At 54.4% G+C, this 16,573-nt stretch overlaps 1 protein-coding gene across 1 annotated transcript in view; it reads right to left on the bottom strand.

The window, feature by feature from the left end:
- The window catches only part of Fam131c (family with sequence similarity 131 member C), a 16,016-nt gene extending 1,279 nt beyond the window's left edge, over positions 1 to 14,737 (bottom strand). Inside the window, exons 1-6 of the mRNA XM_055611176.1 lie at positions 14,574 to 14,737; positions 5,354 to 5,469; positions 3,440 to 3,475; positions 3,093 to 3,186; positions 465 to 647; positions 147 to 257 (exon numbers count right to left, since the gene is read on the bottom strand). Of these exons, the coding sequence (XP_055467151.1) occupies positions 147 to 257; positions 465 to 647; positions 3,093 to 3,186; positions 3,440 to 3,475; positions 5,354 to 5,469; positions 14,574 to 14,595 (562 nt within the window). The 5' untranslated portion in view covers positions 14,596 to 14,737. The remainder of the gene's footprint in view (positions 1 to 146; positions 258 to 464; positions 648 to 3,092; positions 3,187 to 3,439; positions 3,476 to 5,353; positions 5,470 to 14,573) is intronic.
- Between the last annotated feature and the right edge of the window lie 1,836 nt (positions 14,738 to 16,573).

Genomic DNA, 16,573 nt, shown 5'->3' with positions numbered 1-16,573 from the left:
CCCCCCCCCCCCCCCCCGGGAATGTGCAGGCTGGGACTGCCAGCCCCAGGTTGCTGAGGACCAATCTAAGCCTTGGAGAAGGGGAAAGAGGAGTGGCCTGAGGGTCGGTCATTCTGCCCACCCTGCTTGAGTGTCCCAGGCTGTACCTTGGAGCTGGAAGGCACCCTGGGTACTGTCCTCCGGCTGCAGTTCTTCGTCATCCAGAGAGGACCAGGCACTCAGAGTGGCCTCCGTGATGGCAAACTGCTCAGCGACACCTGGGGACAGTAAGATCAGGCTCAGCGAATGGGAAGGGGGCACTCTATGCCCCTATGGGCCTCTCTGAGCTGGCCCTCTACACCCACATGATGAAGAAAGCCACCTCCCGCCCCGCCCGCCCTCCTGTGCTCTCACTGCTCAGATCCAGCTTCAGTCCTGTGGACCCAGCCTACAGCCTCTCTCCCCAAACTCCCCCATCCACTCACCTGCAGCAAAGCGCGCCTCTCGAAGCTCATCCGGGAGGCAGCAGTAATGTTCGTCCTCCGCTGGCGACAGCTCCCAGCCCGACTGCTGGGCGCTCCAGCCTTTCCACTCAATGAGGTGGGCCACTCGGCCACGGGCCATGGCCGTGGGCTTTGTGATATGGTCCTTGACGCTCTGCACCACGCCTGTGAGGCCACGGATGGCTATCGGGTGACCGTCCCAACACCAGCCCCAGCTCAGTACCACGTGCTACCCTGTGCCCTCCCTAGCCTGAAGGCTGTCTTCCACCTACATGTCCCAAACCCATTTTTATCCTGTTTCCTGCCCGTCTTGTTGAATCTGGATTGGGTTTAGAAACCAGCCATTCTTTTCTCCGACTGGCCGTTTCTCTCTGACCCAGCACCTTCCACTCATGAATTAACAGTCCTAGGAGAGTTTCCCTGTGCTCCCAGCTCTGCGGGTTAAGAATCCTGTGAGTGGAGCACTCAGGGAGTGCTGCCTAGAGGAGGTGGCCTGGAGTTGGGCTCTGAAGTCCTGTCAGGGTGGGGCAGAGGGTGGCCAGGCTGGCAGCTTTGTTTCACAGATGAGAAGAGGTTGAAACACAGAAGAGCTGGCACACACCAACACAAGCAAGGGTGAGACACAGGGACAAAAGGTGGGACCTCAGGGGCCAGGCTGGGGCTAGGAAGCCGAAGTGAAGGCTCGGTGTTGTCCATACAGCCATGGAGAGCCACAGCCAGACACAGACCAGGGAAGGGGTAGATTAGATCTGTTCCTTGGGATTTCATCCCAACTGAAAGACTAAAAGTCCAAGGGTGGAGATGGGAGATAAGGGACAATTAGGGGCCATTGCAGGGACCCAGCAAGAGGAAGGGCAAGGGCTGGAAAGGAGCAGGGCTGGGGGAGTTTGTGAGTTGACTGTCTGGATGTGGACGTTGAAGAGGAGGCGGCAGGAACAGCTCAGTATCTCCACTAACTGAGGCGGGGACAGATCTGAGCATCCCCAAAGCCTCTATAGCCCTGTGGGCATAAGTCCTTGGGGGCTAGGAACAGATCTTAGCATTCCCCAGGGCCCCTAAGGCCAGGAAGGCATGAGGAATATGAGTTCCCAGGTCAGGTGAGGCAACCACAGGAATGGGGGGCCGGAGGTATGGGAACAATGGAGTGAGGTAGAAGGGGAGACCTGCTCCCCTGGTGGGGTGCTGGACCGCAGAGTATCTGGGGGGAAGGCAGTGTTTCAGACTCTTGAGGGTGGGGGAATGGATGGCAGGTGTTTCAGGAGGAGGTGGGGGCTGCAGACACAGGATGGAGGGAGGCAGCCAGGGCCCCTGGGAACATGGAAGGATCTGATGTGGTGGAACCCTGCACTGTGGGGCAAAGCTATGAGAGGAGGCTGGTGGGCTGAAGGCCATCTGGAGCCCAGGGGTACAGCAGCCTAGATCCCCTTCCCTGCTTGCAAGCCCTTCCCCTAGCTACCTTGGGTGTGCCGCTCCTGGCTCACGCCCACACCTTCTTCAGAGACATACCATAGCTTTGAGTGCCATCTCATACCCTCAAGATGTCCTCCTCACAGACATCCGAGGACTGAACAAGGAGCACAGTCAAGTCCAGACACTTGGTCTTCAGACTACTGTAACAGCATGGTCCAGTGCTTTGTGTTTGATTGTTAATTAATTTGCTCCCTGGGGTCTGCTGGCTGTCTTTTACAGACACTCAAGTACCTCAAAATGATGTTTGCGACCTTGCCTAAGAGATTATTCCTGATTAGCTGATGAAAAGGCCTAAACCTGGGCAAGGCCGAATGAGGTAGGTTTGGTCAAAGTTCGTGGGCTTTTAGGAGAGAAGGATCATGGGAAGGAGAAGGAAACAGGAGCAGGAAGAGGAAGAAGGAAGAGGCACACGGACACAGGTTAGCATGGGAGAAGCACGTGACTGGCATGGATGGAGGAGTTGGCCCAGATGAAGAATAAACAAGTATTTATGGAATCATGGATGGGAGGTATACTGGATGGAGCTGGAGGCTGGGATTTAAAAGTGGTCTAGAGAGCTAACAGCTGCCATGCCCCAGGTGAAATAAGGCTCTTCAAAAAATCTATCAGGTGTCTGCATCTTTTATTGATTGTGACAGCGGGTTAGATAATACCACTGTAACAATTGTAAGGCTAATAATAAACATTATTAGCCCAACACCCTTTATTTTCTGCAACAGGCTACCATGAAGCAGAGCTTCTAGAGGGCTGAGGCAGGGAGAGTCTAACAAACCATAACGGAGTCTTCACTGAGCAAAATCCTCATCCTCCCCTTGCTTCCTTCACTCCCTAGGGAGCCCCTAAGAGCATTTCCCCCGTGGCCACAGTCCCCACCTCAGGCTCTGCTTCTAGGGAACAAGATCTAAGGTGACGTGGGAGACCATGCAGTCAGACACCCACAACCTGCACCCTCCCCTCTGAGGCATCCCCAGGGCCTAAAAACTCAGCAATCTAACTCCTGAGAGACAGAACGACAAAGCCTGAATCTGGCAATTAGAAAATGTTAAACCCAGCATGACGGTGTCCCTTTGCCACCTGCTGCACAAGGCCGGGGAGGAGCCTACGATCTCTAAGGGCTGGGGGGGAGCTGTGGGCACCTACCCACAAGGGATGAGGTGGCCAGGGCAGCCACACTGTAGTTGCTGGGGCAGGCTCTAGAGTCGGATATGTAGCCATTGGTGGTCTGGAAGCACCTCTGTAGAAAAAGAGAGAGGGGTAGGCAGGAAGGACAGCCAGCTAGAGCACAGCCCCCTCCCCAATCCATTGCTATCACCCACTCATTAGGTGGTGGCCAGCGGCCAGGCATAAAAGGTAGGGAGATCCTATCCATTCCCACAAGACTTCCTTCCCTGGGCTGGCAGGACCGTGGGCCTGGGCTGGGCACAGCAGAGGAAGTGGGGGAGGTGTCAGATGAGCTGGCTGGACTTGAGAAGAGCAAGCACACTGACCTGCCAAGGATCCCAGCAGAAATCCATCTGCTTGTCCTGAAGCAAGAGGAGAAAGGGGATCAGTCAGGGTTGGAGGGAGGGGCACATGGCTAAGTCCTGAAGCCCCTGCAGGGTGGGTGGATCCTTTGGTGCTCTGAGAGGGCAGGGCCTACCCACCTTACAGGTCATGCCCTGATGTCCCCTAGCACTCAGAAAAGGAAGGGGGACATGGTGGCCTTGGGAGGAGAGGAAGTTGATACAGTTAATAGGTACAACCTAAGGCAGAGTGTACCTTCACTATTTCCTGATATCTGGAGATTAAGGACGTTTGAAATTATGTTTCTATGTGTCTGTGCACATGAGTGCAGGTGCCTGAAGAGGCCAGAAGAGGGCATCAGGAGCTAGAATTTTACAAGGTAGGGAGCCACCCAATATGGGAATTGAACTCAAGTCCTCTGCAAGAGCAATACACTCTCAGTCTTTCCAGCCTGAGCCTAGAGGCTTAACTCAGAAAGATGGCTTCTTTTTCTGGCAATGCTGCCATTTGCAAGAGGTGGTGGCAAAGCATCAATGGTACAATTCACATTATATGAGCACAATGCTTATATGTGCTTTAAAAAAAATGACCTAGCTGGCATGGTGCCATATACCTTTAATCCCAGCACTAGGGGAACAAAGGCAGGCTGATTTCTGTGCATTCCAGGCCAGCCTGTCCTAAATAGTGAGTTCCAGGCCAGCCAGCACTACATAGCGAGACCCTGTCTCAAAAGAACCCAGTAATAATAATGATGAAACACACAGCTTGGGAGCCGGGCTTGGTGGTGCACACCTGAAATCACAGCATTCAGGGAGGCAGAGGCAGGCAGATCTCTGTGAGTTCAAGGCCAGCCTGGTCTGCAAAGTGAATCCAGGATAGCCAAGGCTACACAGAGAAACCCTGTTTTAGAAAACTCAGAGGTTAATAGCACTAGCTATTCTTCCAAAGGTCCTGAGTTCAATTTCCAGCAACCACATGGTGACTCATAACCATCTGTAATGAGATCTGGTGCCCTCTTCTGGCTTGCTGGCTCACATGCAGGCAGAATACTGTAAAACAAATAAATAAATGTCTTTTAAAAATACATTTGTTAAAACAAAAAGATAAACAACCAACCAACCAAACAAACAAACAAACAAAATTCCCACACGTCTCGGAGTAGAAAGGTGGCTCAGCAGTTATGAGCATTTGTTTTGCTGGAGGACCTGGGTTCAGTTTCCAGAACCCACAATGCAGCTCACAAACCTCTGTACCTCCAGTTCCAGGGGATCCAGTGCCCTCTTCTGGCCTCCACAGGTACTGCACGCAAATCATGAACACATACACACGAAAGCAAACACTCATACACGTAAATTAAAAAGAAATCTGGGGCTGGAGAGATTTATGGCTCAATGGTCAGGAGCACCAACTGCTCTTCCAGAGAACCAGGTTCAATTACCAGCACCCACATGACAGCTCACACCTGTCTCTTCAAGCTACATCCCTGGGCAAGGATGGAAACTATGCACCAGGACCCCTCGATACACTAGGACCCCTCGCTACAGCTTCCTGATTTACATGGAGACTCCCCTGCTTGTACTCTTGAGACGCTCTTGCCAGCAGCTAAGCATTCTGGGTTGGTAGCAGAACCTACTGTCTGCAAGGCTGCGCTAATGTGGGTGGGAAGACCTTTGGGATGGGGTTGTATTTTCTAAATAAGTCTAGCCTAGTCCCTATACCCAGCCCATTGCAGACCCTCATCCACCTGAACACCAAGCCCATGGTGCCCCTACTGCCCAGGGAAAAGTTGGGGTTGGGAAGGAAGAAGAGAACTGAGAGTGGTTTCTGCTTGCCCTGTGGAAATAAAAGAGCAGCTGGAACCCAGGGCAGGCAGGAGAAGGGTGACGATGGCTAGTTACCTTGCCAGCGACATGGTCTGGAACAATGGCAGGTGGGTGGGTGGAGGGCAGGTCCCGATTTAGGAGGTCTGTGCCCTGGGGCCTGGGGCAGTCTTTGTGGGCACTTGTGAACAGATCTGGAAATAATGATGACAGAAGAAATTGAGAAAAAGTCCTGACTTAGCCATTGCAATATGACAGGAAAAGAAACCGGGGCCTTTGAGCAGAAAAGGAGGAAGTCACAACATCCCTGCTTTACATGCACAAAATCTAACGACTACGCCAAAAAATAGTGGAACTAATGAGCTAATCAGTAAAATTACCTGCAGGATACAAAATTAACACACACACACACACACACACACACACACACACACACTCATATTAAAAACAATCGAGGGATATAATGCACTCGTACTGTCATAGCTGTGATGGTGAATTAGAAACACCTTTAAATCCCAGGAGTTGGAGATGAGCCTCAGCTACAAAGGATCGTATTAATTGTATGCTTTTTGTTTTGTTTTGAGACAGGGTTTCTCTGTGTAGCCCTGGCTTTCCAGAACTCACCCTGTAGACCAGGCTAGCCTTGAACTCAGAGATCGGCCTGCCTCTGCCTCCCCATGCTGTGATTAAAGCTGTGTGTCACCACTGCCTAGCTGTAATTGTATACCTTTAAAAACAAAAAAGAAAAGGCTGGGGTTGGAGATGTGGCTGGATAGGTAGAATATTTTACCTAGCGTGTAAAATCCTGGGTTCAATCTGTAGCACACGTCTGTAACCCCAGCACTCTGGGGTGAACTCAGGAAGATCAGAAGTTCAAGGTCACCCCTGGATATGTAACAACTTTGAGGCTGGCCTGAGCTACATGAGACTCTCTCTCTCTCTCTCTCTCTCTGGTTTTTTGAGACAGGGTCTCTCTGTGTAACTCTGGCTGACCTGGAACTTGCTCTATAACTTGCTCTGTGTAACTCTTGACCTGGAACTCAAAGATCCACCTGCCTCTGCCTCCCCAGCCAAGTGCACCACCATGCCTGGCCTTAAATGTTTTTTTACCCTTTTGTTATAACAATTAGATTAATGTGCAAACACATTGTACAACTATATAAAATATTTTCTTTTTACTTTGAGACAGGGTTTCTGTGTTTGTGTGCGTGAGAGAGAGAGAGAGAGAGAGAGAGAGAGAGAGAGAGAATGTGTATGTGCAGGCCAGAGGACACTTGGGTGTTGCTCTTCAGGCGCTGTCTACTATGTATGTATGTACATATTTATTTATTATTGAGGCAGGGTCTCTCACTGGACTAAAACTTGCCATGTAGGCGAGGCCATCTGGCCAATGACCCTCTCTCTGCCTCTGGGCCCCCATGCTGGGATCACAAGGGCAGGCTTTCCATGCCTGCCTAATGTGGGCTTGGGGGATGGAATGCAGGAAGACTGCCAACTGAATTCTCTCCTCAGCCCCCACTTGTCTATTTTATTGGCTGCAGCAGCCCCAGCACCTGCCGCAGGGCCCAGCACACAGCAGGATCTCATTAGAGGCTTTCTCAAAGGGGAAAAGCAAGGGGTTCAGACAGCAGCACAGCAAGCCAGCCTTAGTTAGAACTCCAGACAGATCAAAACAGCTGGGCTGTCTTCAGCCATGCCTGCAGACACCAACAGGTCAGGGAAGAAGAGGGTCCCCACAGAGGAAGGGCCACAGAGCTAACACCTCAACCCCGCTGGAGGGAGGGAGGTGAGCGCAGGCCTGTGTGGTCAAGGTGAAAGTTTTCAGCCAAATTGCATTCCAAAAGAGGCCAGAGGATCTGGGACCCGCCCAAGGCTGGGATGCAGGGCCAAGGCAGGGAGGTGGGAGGGAGCCAGGCTGTCTGGGACACTACAGGAGAGGAAGGCAAGGTGAAGGCAAAGTTCTCTCCTGCCCCAGAGTGACCCAGGCATAGGGAGGGCAGGGCACTCACGGAGGGCCACACGGGCTCTAAAGCATGTGCTCGAACTCTGCAGTGTCCAGCACAGCCTGCTGCTCACCAGTCCCAACTGTGTGACCCCGAGCCAATGGTGCTCTTCCCTGGGCTCCAGAACCTCTACAAAGGAAGGACCCCACGGCGGGGGCTGAGCGTGCCTCCTGCAAGCCACTCACCAAGCTTATTTTTGGTTTGGTTGCTGCTTAATTACTCATTCATTTATCTGAACGATCTCCAGCTGGAGATTGAAACTGGGGCCTTGTGCATGCTGGGCAAGCACTCTACCAGGCAACTACGTCCTCAGCCCCCTTTTTACCAGGGCAATTTAAACAAACAAACAAACAAAAAAGGAATTGAAGACAATGGAGATGATCAGAGCATGGAGCAGCCTGAGATTCAGTCTTGTGTCATGAATCGTCTGTGTGTCACAGGCACATGGCATGTGCTCATGTGTATGCATGTATGAGAGAGAGAGAATTCCCACAGGAGAAAATTCTCTAGGTGTACACACTGGGTTCAAGGTGCAAAATGTATTTGTTCCCACCGCTACTTTTCTGTTGTGCTAAAGAGACCATGGCTAAGGCAACTTATAGAAAAAAGAGTTAATTGGCAGATTACAGCTTCAGAGGGTCTGCCCACAACCATGTGGGGGCGGGGGAGAAGCAGGGCAGCAGGCAGGTATGGCACTGAAAGTGTGCCTGAGAGCTCACATCCTGATATACAAGCAAAAAACAGAGAGAGAGAGAGAGAGCTAACTGGCAATGGCTTTTGAAACTTTGAAATCCATCTCCAGCGACAAACCTCCTCCGGCAAGGCCACACCCCCTAATCCTTCCCAAACAGTTCTAACTAGGGACCAAGCACTCAAATATATGAGCCTATGGGGGCCCTTCTCATTTACCCAGAGGAGCAAATATAAGTTTGAAAGGAGCAAATATAAGTTTGAAAGGTTGATCAGGGTAAAGTGCCTGCTGTTGATGTGGGTTCCCTCCCTGGGAGCCCTCAGGTGATAGGAGAGAACAGACTCCCAAAAGCTGCTCTATGACCATGATACATGTAATGTCACATGCGTGTGTGTGCGCACGCGCACACATACACACAAGTTAAGAGATACCACTTCCAGTGTGCTGGAATTCTGCATGTCATTTAAACCTGAGTCTGTCTAGCTGCAGGGTGGTGTTGGTACTTGCCTGGATTCTGGGATCTTCTATACTCCCTGAGCTGCCCCTGAAACTCTGAGCTCTTCAGCTACAGAGCAAGGACGGGCAGGGAGCCAGCACAGCAGGCGACACCAGATGTTTGCCACCGAGGTGGAGGTGGGCTGGTGGCCTCCTGGCTCTGGCCCCTCCCCTGCCGGCCTGATCTCATCCCATCTGGGACCCAGGCATTTCTACCAAAATCTCCTTCTCCCCCTGAAGACTTCAGCCCCGTGATGTCATGGGCTGGTTGCCATAGAGACGTCAGGTAATGAACCAGCCCAGGGTGAAATCACAGGCTGCTCTGAGCCCAGCTGGGACCTGGCCACATCATGGCCTTGGTGACTAGAAAAACACAGTGTCCTGTAGGGTGGGGGTGGGGACAGCCCAGGGACCTCCAATGCCTGCTTTTTTGGATGCCTCTCCCAGGGGAGTCCTGGGGTGACACTTCCTTTCTTACACAGTGTACACCCACTCCTTTGTCCTCAGTGTCAGAGGCCCCTTCTTGAACCTGTTCCCTCCCTCACCTCCTCCAGCTACAGGAGTGACAGCCTTCTAGTTGCTATGACAACCTGAAGACCATTTTGATCCTTCCAGGAAAGGGGTGTCATCTAGAGGTCCCCTCCACTTCTCCACTTATCCAGGATGCTTCGTGCCTTTCTACCAAAGCTCCCCAATCAGACTGTCAACCGAGCCACCCAGACAGTTCTCCTTGATGTCTAAACTTAAACTCTTCATGCTTTGGAGCGCCCCTCCAGCATCTTTTCTGAAGTGTGGCTGCTCAGGTCCCTCTCACTCGCTGCAGAGCTGTCCAGAGCCTATAGCTATTCACTGGGGCTCTGGGTCCCAGCCCATTAGCTACCGTCGTTGCCACCTGCACCCAGAGTGTTTCTCGGGAGTGAGAAAATGAGCCTGCAGCCCCCTGGGAGGAGGCGGTGCAGAGTGAAGAGGGCTCTTTCCCAGCAGCAAAGAGAAGCTGAAAAACAAGTGAGCAGCAGGCTGGGCCCAGAGCCCCTGATGCTGCACTCTGGGAGCCAGCTTCCCCAAAGAGGCTCCGGCCACCTGTGGCAAGTGGACGCTTTGGGTGGTCGCCCCAGCTTTCACATGTCAGCTGCGCTTGGCTCTGTAGAGAAGCACCTCAGGCTTAGTTCTCTGGCGCACAGTCCCATGTCCCTCATGTGTGCCCCACTTCTCATCCACGTGTACTTAGGGCTACACTGTGGTGGCCTCAGAGGGGACTGCTCTGTCTCCTTCCCTCAGTTTGTCTTTCTGGACAGTGGGACTCCTGTGTCCTGTTCCTGGACTGGAGTTTGCCTTGGGGTTCCTACAGAGGGAGACCAAAGAGTGTGAGTCATTGGCCTCTCTGCCTGGTCAGTCCTTGCCAGGAGAGCAGGGCCCAGAACTTGGAAGAGGCCCATTCTCCAGTGTCCTCCCAAACCACCTTGGGCCATGATGGTCATGTAATGCTTTGGTTGGCTGAGCTCAGAGGTACTTCTGGGGATTTCTGTCCCGACCAAGGGCCTCCACTTACCCCAGCTCCTTCCCATTCCACCTCTCCTGCTGAGGCCTGGACCACTCCAATCCCCCTTGGCTCTCCAGGAAACATGTTAGGCGAGTGAGCAGGGCATGTTCACCCCACCGAAAGCACGTATGTCCCTTTTGCTCAACAGGCTTCTGTGACCACAGTGGCCAGAGACAGCCTTACAAGGAGTTGTACTTGTGGCTGCCTGCTCCTTCTCCCCTGACCACTCAGCCCTAGTCCCTGGGGGCTTTCCCTTCTACTCTACCCTGGGGAGCTTGCCAGGTTGGCCTAAGCTGACCAGCCAGGCGACCCCCTTGAGGGAGAAGTCTAGCCTATGAGGACAAGATGCCTGTTTATTAAGCATCTCCTCCGGGCCAGGCTCCAAGCTGATTCCTTACCTATGAGTTAGCTCTGAGTCCTGCAAAGTAGGTGGCAACATGCCCACTTGGCAGGTGGCAAAATGAAGTCTCGGACAGTCCAACCGACTTACCCATGGCATTGGGCAATACTGTCAAGGTTCAGACCTTGGGGGCAGTATACAAGCCCAACCACCAAACAGTGCTAATCTGTAGAAAGGGACCTCCAGTCATTTTTTTCTGTGTGGTCTGTGTGCGTGTTCTCTATCCCCCCACTAGACTTTATCAAACATAAAACTGTGTCCCACCCCTCGGACTGAACTCCCAGAGGGCAAGTCCCGTCTACTCTGCCCTAAGTGTCCCACAGAGCCCGCTGCCAGGTTGCTCCCAGCAGGAGCTCTGGCAGGCCCTCTCAGGACCTGGCCTTCTAGACACAATCAGAGATTTTACTCTTCAGAAGGAAGTCTTCAGTGGCCAATGTTTGCTCTGGCACCAGACACCAGGGAGCCCCAGGACCGGCCTGGAGGCTGACTGGCCAGCTGGAGGAGGGGCTGTGGTGGAAAAGTTAGACAGAGAGGCTGTCAAACCAGAGCGCATAGGTGGGTACAGAGGGACCTAGACACTTCCTGTCTGTCCCACTCTGCCAGCCGCTGCCAGTGCCAGCAAAACCTAGCCAGACATGAGGCCTCTGGGTTATCCCAGAAATTTGTTCTGGGCGGTTGGCCATGTACCAAGTGCTTCGGGGGAGAGAAGGGAGTCTTTGGGAGCATGAAGGGCAGGGGCTCTTTGCTCAGCATTGGGGTCTACAGACCTCTCTTTACTGCAGGGGGGGGGTGACCTGGGGTGAGGTCCTGCTCTTCCCTGAGCCCACTTCCCTCCCAGGTTCAAGGAGAACTAACTAGGTCAGGAGAGCAAAGACCTGGCCCAGCCTGCCTCAGGATAAACATCCAATGAGTGGCAACTTAAAAATAGATGAACCCGAGGCTCTGGTTGTGCCTCAGTTGACAGCATGCTTGCCTAGCATTCGTGAAGCCCTGGGTTCCATCTCTTAGCATCACATACATGAGGCATGGTGGCACATGCCTGTAATGGTAGAACCAGGGAGATGGAGGCAAAAGGATCAGAAGTTCAAGGTCATCCTCATCTACACAGCAAGTTCAAGAACTCCTGGTTAAACAACAAACAAACAAAAAAGATAAATAGGGCAGAGATGGTTGCTCAAACATGAAATTCCAGCATTTGGGAGATGGAGACAGGAGGATGACCTTGAGTTCAATGCCAAGCCAGGATATGGAATAAGACCCTGTCTCAAAACTAATAAATAATAGCCAGGTGTGGTGGTTCACACCTTTAATCCTAGCACTTGGGAGGCAGAGGCAGGCGGATCTCTGTGACTTTGAGGCCAGCCTGTTCTACAAAGTGAGTTCCAGGACAGCCAGGGCTACACAGAGAAACCCTGTTTTGAAAAAAACAAACAAACAAAAACACCCAAAAATAAATAAAATAATAAATAATAATATATAAATTTAAATCTTGAAAAAATTAGAAATAGATAAGGGACACGTAACAGTTTTTAAAGGTAGTGAGTGGTCAGTTTTCCACTGTCTCAATGCAAATGTCTGGCACCTACCGCTTCCTCCAAGGCAGGAGGGGTCCCCTTTCCACCAAAAAGGCCTGGCCAACTGTCTGCAGGAAGGCTGATACACTGGCCCCATGGGTGTGAGTTGATGGTGCCAGAATTGGTCATGAGGGTGTCTTTACATTGAGACTCTCCCGCCAGCTCTATACCCCCAGGCCACTACTGTTCCCGCCCAAATTGCTAAGATCGCACACAGTGGAGCCGGGACTGCAGGCGGGGGACTCTTGATTCCCCGGCCTGGCAGCAGAGGCTAACTGAAAGGTAGGGTGGATCTCTCAGGGGGGACCTGGACCTGGAGTAGTGGGACTGGGTAGCCCCAGTTAGTTGCAGGCTCCAGGCTTCACGGAGCATCAGTGCAAAGTTCATGAGCCCTGGCCTCCACTTCAGGCTCTGAAGATGGCCTATGGCAACCCTTGGCAGCAGGATACTGTGGTCAACAACTGACTCAGGCGTGCAGAAGAGGGGACTGAGGAGCCCAGGAAAGCCTGAGTTCCACAAGGCCAAGGGCTGGCGCTGGAGTGAGAGGACGGGAGCCCTGCCTTTACTGTTTCCCAGCTTATGGGCCCCGGCAAGGTCATTCATGGGGACTAGGACAGTACGTAGCTTTTGTGCCTTCAGCTTTTCGAGTAGAACCCAGTGAGTCACACAAATGCTGTCAGGACGAGTGAGAGGGTGTCACCTCTGCGCCGTGGCTCCTCGGCTGTGTCTCTAGAAGAACGGCTGTCCTCTGTCCATGCACCCCTATCTCTCACCTCCTACTACAGTTAGATGATACAGCCTGATCTGGGGATGGCACTCAGGAAGCCCAGGAGGCAGGAGGCAGAATAGAGAGTGTCTCAGCCAGTGTGACCACAAGCTGCCCTGGTGGAGGGGGGTCATGGGAGGAGTATAGGAGTCGGAGGACCCAGGCCTCCAGCTCACAGAGTGACCTCGGCAGGCAGCCCAGCCTTTCTCATACACTCTGCTCCTGTGCTCACAGCTCAGTGCGCTCAGGCATGGGTTGGCCAAGGGATGGAGAAGGGACCTGGTCACTAAGGAAACGTCCGGAGTCCTCACTCCCAGAACTGCCTCCATGGGAGACTTCCCTGAGACTTCAGGGTTCCTGGGGACAGACTCTGAGAGTCTGGAGCTGACTGTTCGTCACTCTCCACTCTGAGAACTGCCTCACTGGCCGGGGGCTATGCTGGGTTCCTCAGGTCTCACAAGGTGCTGTCCTGGATTCTCCACGCTGCGTCTGACACAGCGCCTGACACCCAGGAGGTACCATGTTACCATCCATCAGCTTGAACTGGCTTCAGAGAGCCTGACCCCACTCCTCCCCTCCCCCACCCGCGATCCCACTGCTGACACCTTCCAGGGACACCCTGAGTGACCTCTCTGAATACACCCCCAGGAACCTGAGAGCAGAACCCCTTAGAGCCCAGAGGATGGAGAATGGGTGCTTTCCAACACTCCCCAGACCGAGGTCCTCTCCGGGGCTGCCCAGCCCGACTCTGCGGCCAGTTTACACTTCTCCGCCTGGGTCAGTTACTGGAGTGATCAGTGAAATGGCGCTCTTCCAAGACCTTGGGGTTAGGGTGAGTAGACTTGGCCTCTATACACTCCCAGCCCTGACCCCTGCTCCCACAGTGAGTAAGAGTCCCAAGTGGGACAATGGCCCAACCTCTATTTGGGAGGGGGGGTTGTTTTGTTTTGACACAAGGTCTCATGCTGTGGATGCTGATCTTCCACCTTCTGGGTCCTGGGATTACACGCCTGTCCCCATCCGTCCCAACCTCTTTTCTAAAATACTACTCCAAAGACAAATATGCCCTCCCCCGCCCAGCCTCTATGAAAGATCCCCCCCCCCCCCCCCCCCCATTTACAGACAGGGCCCCTCATAGCCCCCAACAGAGGAATGAAAAAAATCACCCCAGTTCCCTGGAATAACCTTGGAATAACCAAGGTGCCAGGTTGGAGACAATCGCCCAGGGGTTACTGGGAACATCAGCTGTCTGTATCCTCCCTCTCCTGTCCCCTGAGCAGGGGTGGGGGTGGGGATGAAGTTAGGGACGAGGCTGGAGTAGAGCGAGCCATGATAACCTGTTCATCCCCACTGACCCCTTCCTGCTACGGGGGGTGGAGGGGTGGGGAGGGGGCTGTGGGGCTAAAGACACACACAGGCACAGGGAGCGAAAGGGATCCCGGGCTAGGAAGGCCTGAGTCTTGAGAAGGTCCGCCTGTCTTCCTGGAGCTCAGTGGCCCAAAAGCGGACTAGAAAGAACCGGAAGCCTCCCTCCCTCCTTCAGGCACACTGCAGGAGGCGTGTAGCTGCAGGGAAGAAAGCATGGCACCGGGACCTTGCTTCATGCCACCTGCCGGGTGTCGAGTGGCGCGTGGGGTGCGGAGACCTCGGCCCGCTCTGCGCGCTGCCCGGCCCCCCTGACGAGCCCTGTCCCCGTGGGGCGCCGTGTCCTCTGGGGCGCGGCTGGTCCGTGAAGGGCGGACACCCACCCTGGGCTTCCCCGGACCGCGCGCTGGTGCCGAGCCACCGCCCCCCGCCCCTTGCCGCGACCCGGGCCGCGGGGTCCTCACCTCGCGACACGCAGGATCCCATCACGGGGCGGCGGGGCCGGGCCACTGCGCCTGGGGTGCGGCGGGCGGCCGCGCGCTCATGTCTCCTCGGGCCGGGGCTGCGCGGCTCGGCCTCCACTCGCGCCTGGGTCGTCGTCCCCGCCGCCGCGTCCCGAACGCCTCGCGCCGCGCCCGCAGCTGCCAGGGCCGGGCGACACCGCGGCGGGCGGGGACCCAGGGAGAGCGGGGGGCGGGGCTGGGGTGCGCCCCGCCCCCTCCATGCCGGTGCACCTGTTGTCGCAACCCCCAAGTAACCGAAGTAACCGACTCGCTGGGCCCTGTAAGGAAGACTTCTAGCCTCAGACCTGAGGAGCTCTGCTGTCTGGAGCTCAAGGTCAGGGGACAGGGCTGGGAATGGGGAATTCTGCAAGGATCCTCATCCGCTTCCGCTACATGGGTCCCAGCCTTTGCCTGCCGAGCCATCTTCCCGGGTCAGGGCTTTTTGATAGCCACCTGCTCGTGGGGGATGCTGGCGCAGCGTGGGCATCTTGACGGAGGACCAAGACTTGTAGCTCCCTGGCTGGTCAGAGGTCTCATGCAAGAAGGTAGGGTACCTCTCAGGGCTCCTCCAGGGCAAAGACAGTTAGGCACAAGTCTTTTGCTCCACCTGGGAATTTCTGTCATGGAGCAGCCGTGGCCCCGATAATGGCTGGCACTCACACCCCCACCCTTCGTGTGTGGTCCCCTCCTCTCACTCATGTACACTCAGAGTTTAGAGAAAGCCTTGCCAGGCCCGCAGCACCCTGTGTCTGAGGTAAATTTCATCTCGCTCCATGCTTGGACATTCCTGTTCCCAGGCAGAGGATTCACTGGGTCTGTTTACCAGTCACTGGAGACAGCCCTGCGGGATGGATACGGCTTAAAGCAAGGGTCTGGGCTGGGGCTGAAGGCCCCAGGCCTGGTGGGGCTGCCTCGGGGTGGGCAGTTGAGTTATTGGGGAAAGTCCTGTGCTGGCCCTGGAGGGGTCAGACCTAGGTGCGAATGGAGACTCGGCTCCTATAAACCGTGTTACTTAAACACACAACCGAATCTAGAAGGAGCGTGTGTGGACATCACTGCTCCCTACACAAGGCAGTGCAGCCCCATCTGCCAGACAGTGGGCGTCACAGACAATCCCGAGACGGCTGGTTTACAGTGCACAGGGCCAGGGGTGACGCCACTTCTAGGATGCCAGCCCTCAGAATTAGGAGGATCAGAAGTTCAAGGTCATCCTTGGTTACATAGTGAGTTCAAGGTCAGTCTGGGCTCCATGGGACCCTGCCTCAAAGAAGAAAAGGATTTAAAAAAAAAAAAAGGATATGGCAGGTTGTGAGGAAATACCCCTGGGAACCGATTCCTAAAGGACCCCACGGGTTGGCTGTTACAACAACAGCAACACAGCCTCCCACATTCACAGAGGGAACTGAAGACCAATATTTGTCTGAAGCACCAAGTACATGGCAGCGTGAGACACGCCTGAGTGTCCGCCCTCCGGTGGGGTGGACACAGTGCTCTCTCCAGCTGCTCAGGGCTTAGCACTCCGCCCTCCAAGCCTGGCCTCGATGAGGCGGCTGTGAAGGGACCATTCTTTACCACAAGGACTCCCAGGTGGCTCACTCGGAGTCAGGGGTGCCCCCGCCTCTGTGTGGAGGAGGAAAGGTGGACCTGCCTGGGGCCAAGGTCCGGTCCCATTCCATGCATATGGCCTGGCACCAAGCAGGCAGATGTGACTGGCCTGCCCTTCTTAGCCCTCTCAAGAACAAGTGGACATGGCTTGGAGGCAGGGCTCTGACTCACCGTGACGTAAGAGCAGGAGCTGGTCACAGCTGCTGGTGCTGCTGGCAGCATTACAGCCAAGGGACTGGGGTGGTGGTGACGAAAGAGGACCCCTGAGGAGAGGAGAGAAAGGGCCATTCTCAGAGTAGGGGATGTCTGGGAGGGGGAAAGGTTGATGGGATGAGCAGAAGCATCTGTCTGGCCAA

The sequence above is a fragment of the Psammomys obesus genome, unplaced genomic scaffold (assembly GCF_907164565.1).
Source record: "Psammomys obesus unplaced genomic scaffold, mPsaObe1.curated_primary_1811, whole genome shotgun sequence".
In the NCBI taxonomy this organism is placed as follows: Eukaryota; Metazoa; Chordata; class Mammalia; order Rodentia; family Muridae; genus Psammomys; species Psammomys obesus.
Note: the sequence above shows the minus strand (reverse complement) of the source record. Positions and strands in the feature narration are given on the sequence as shown.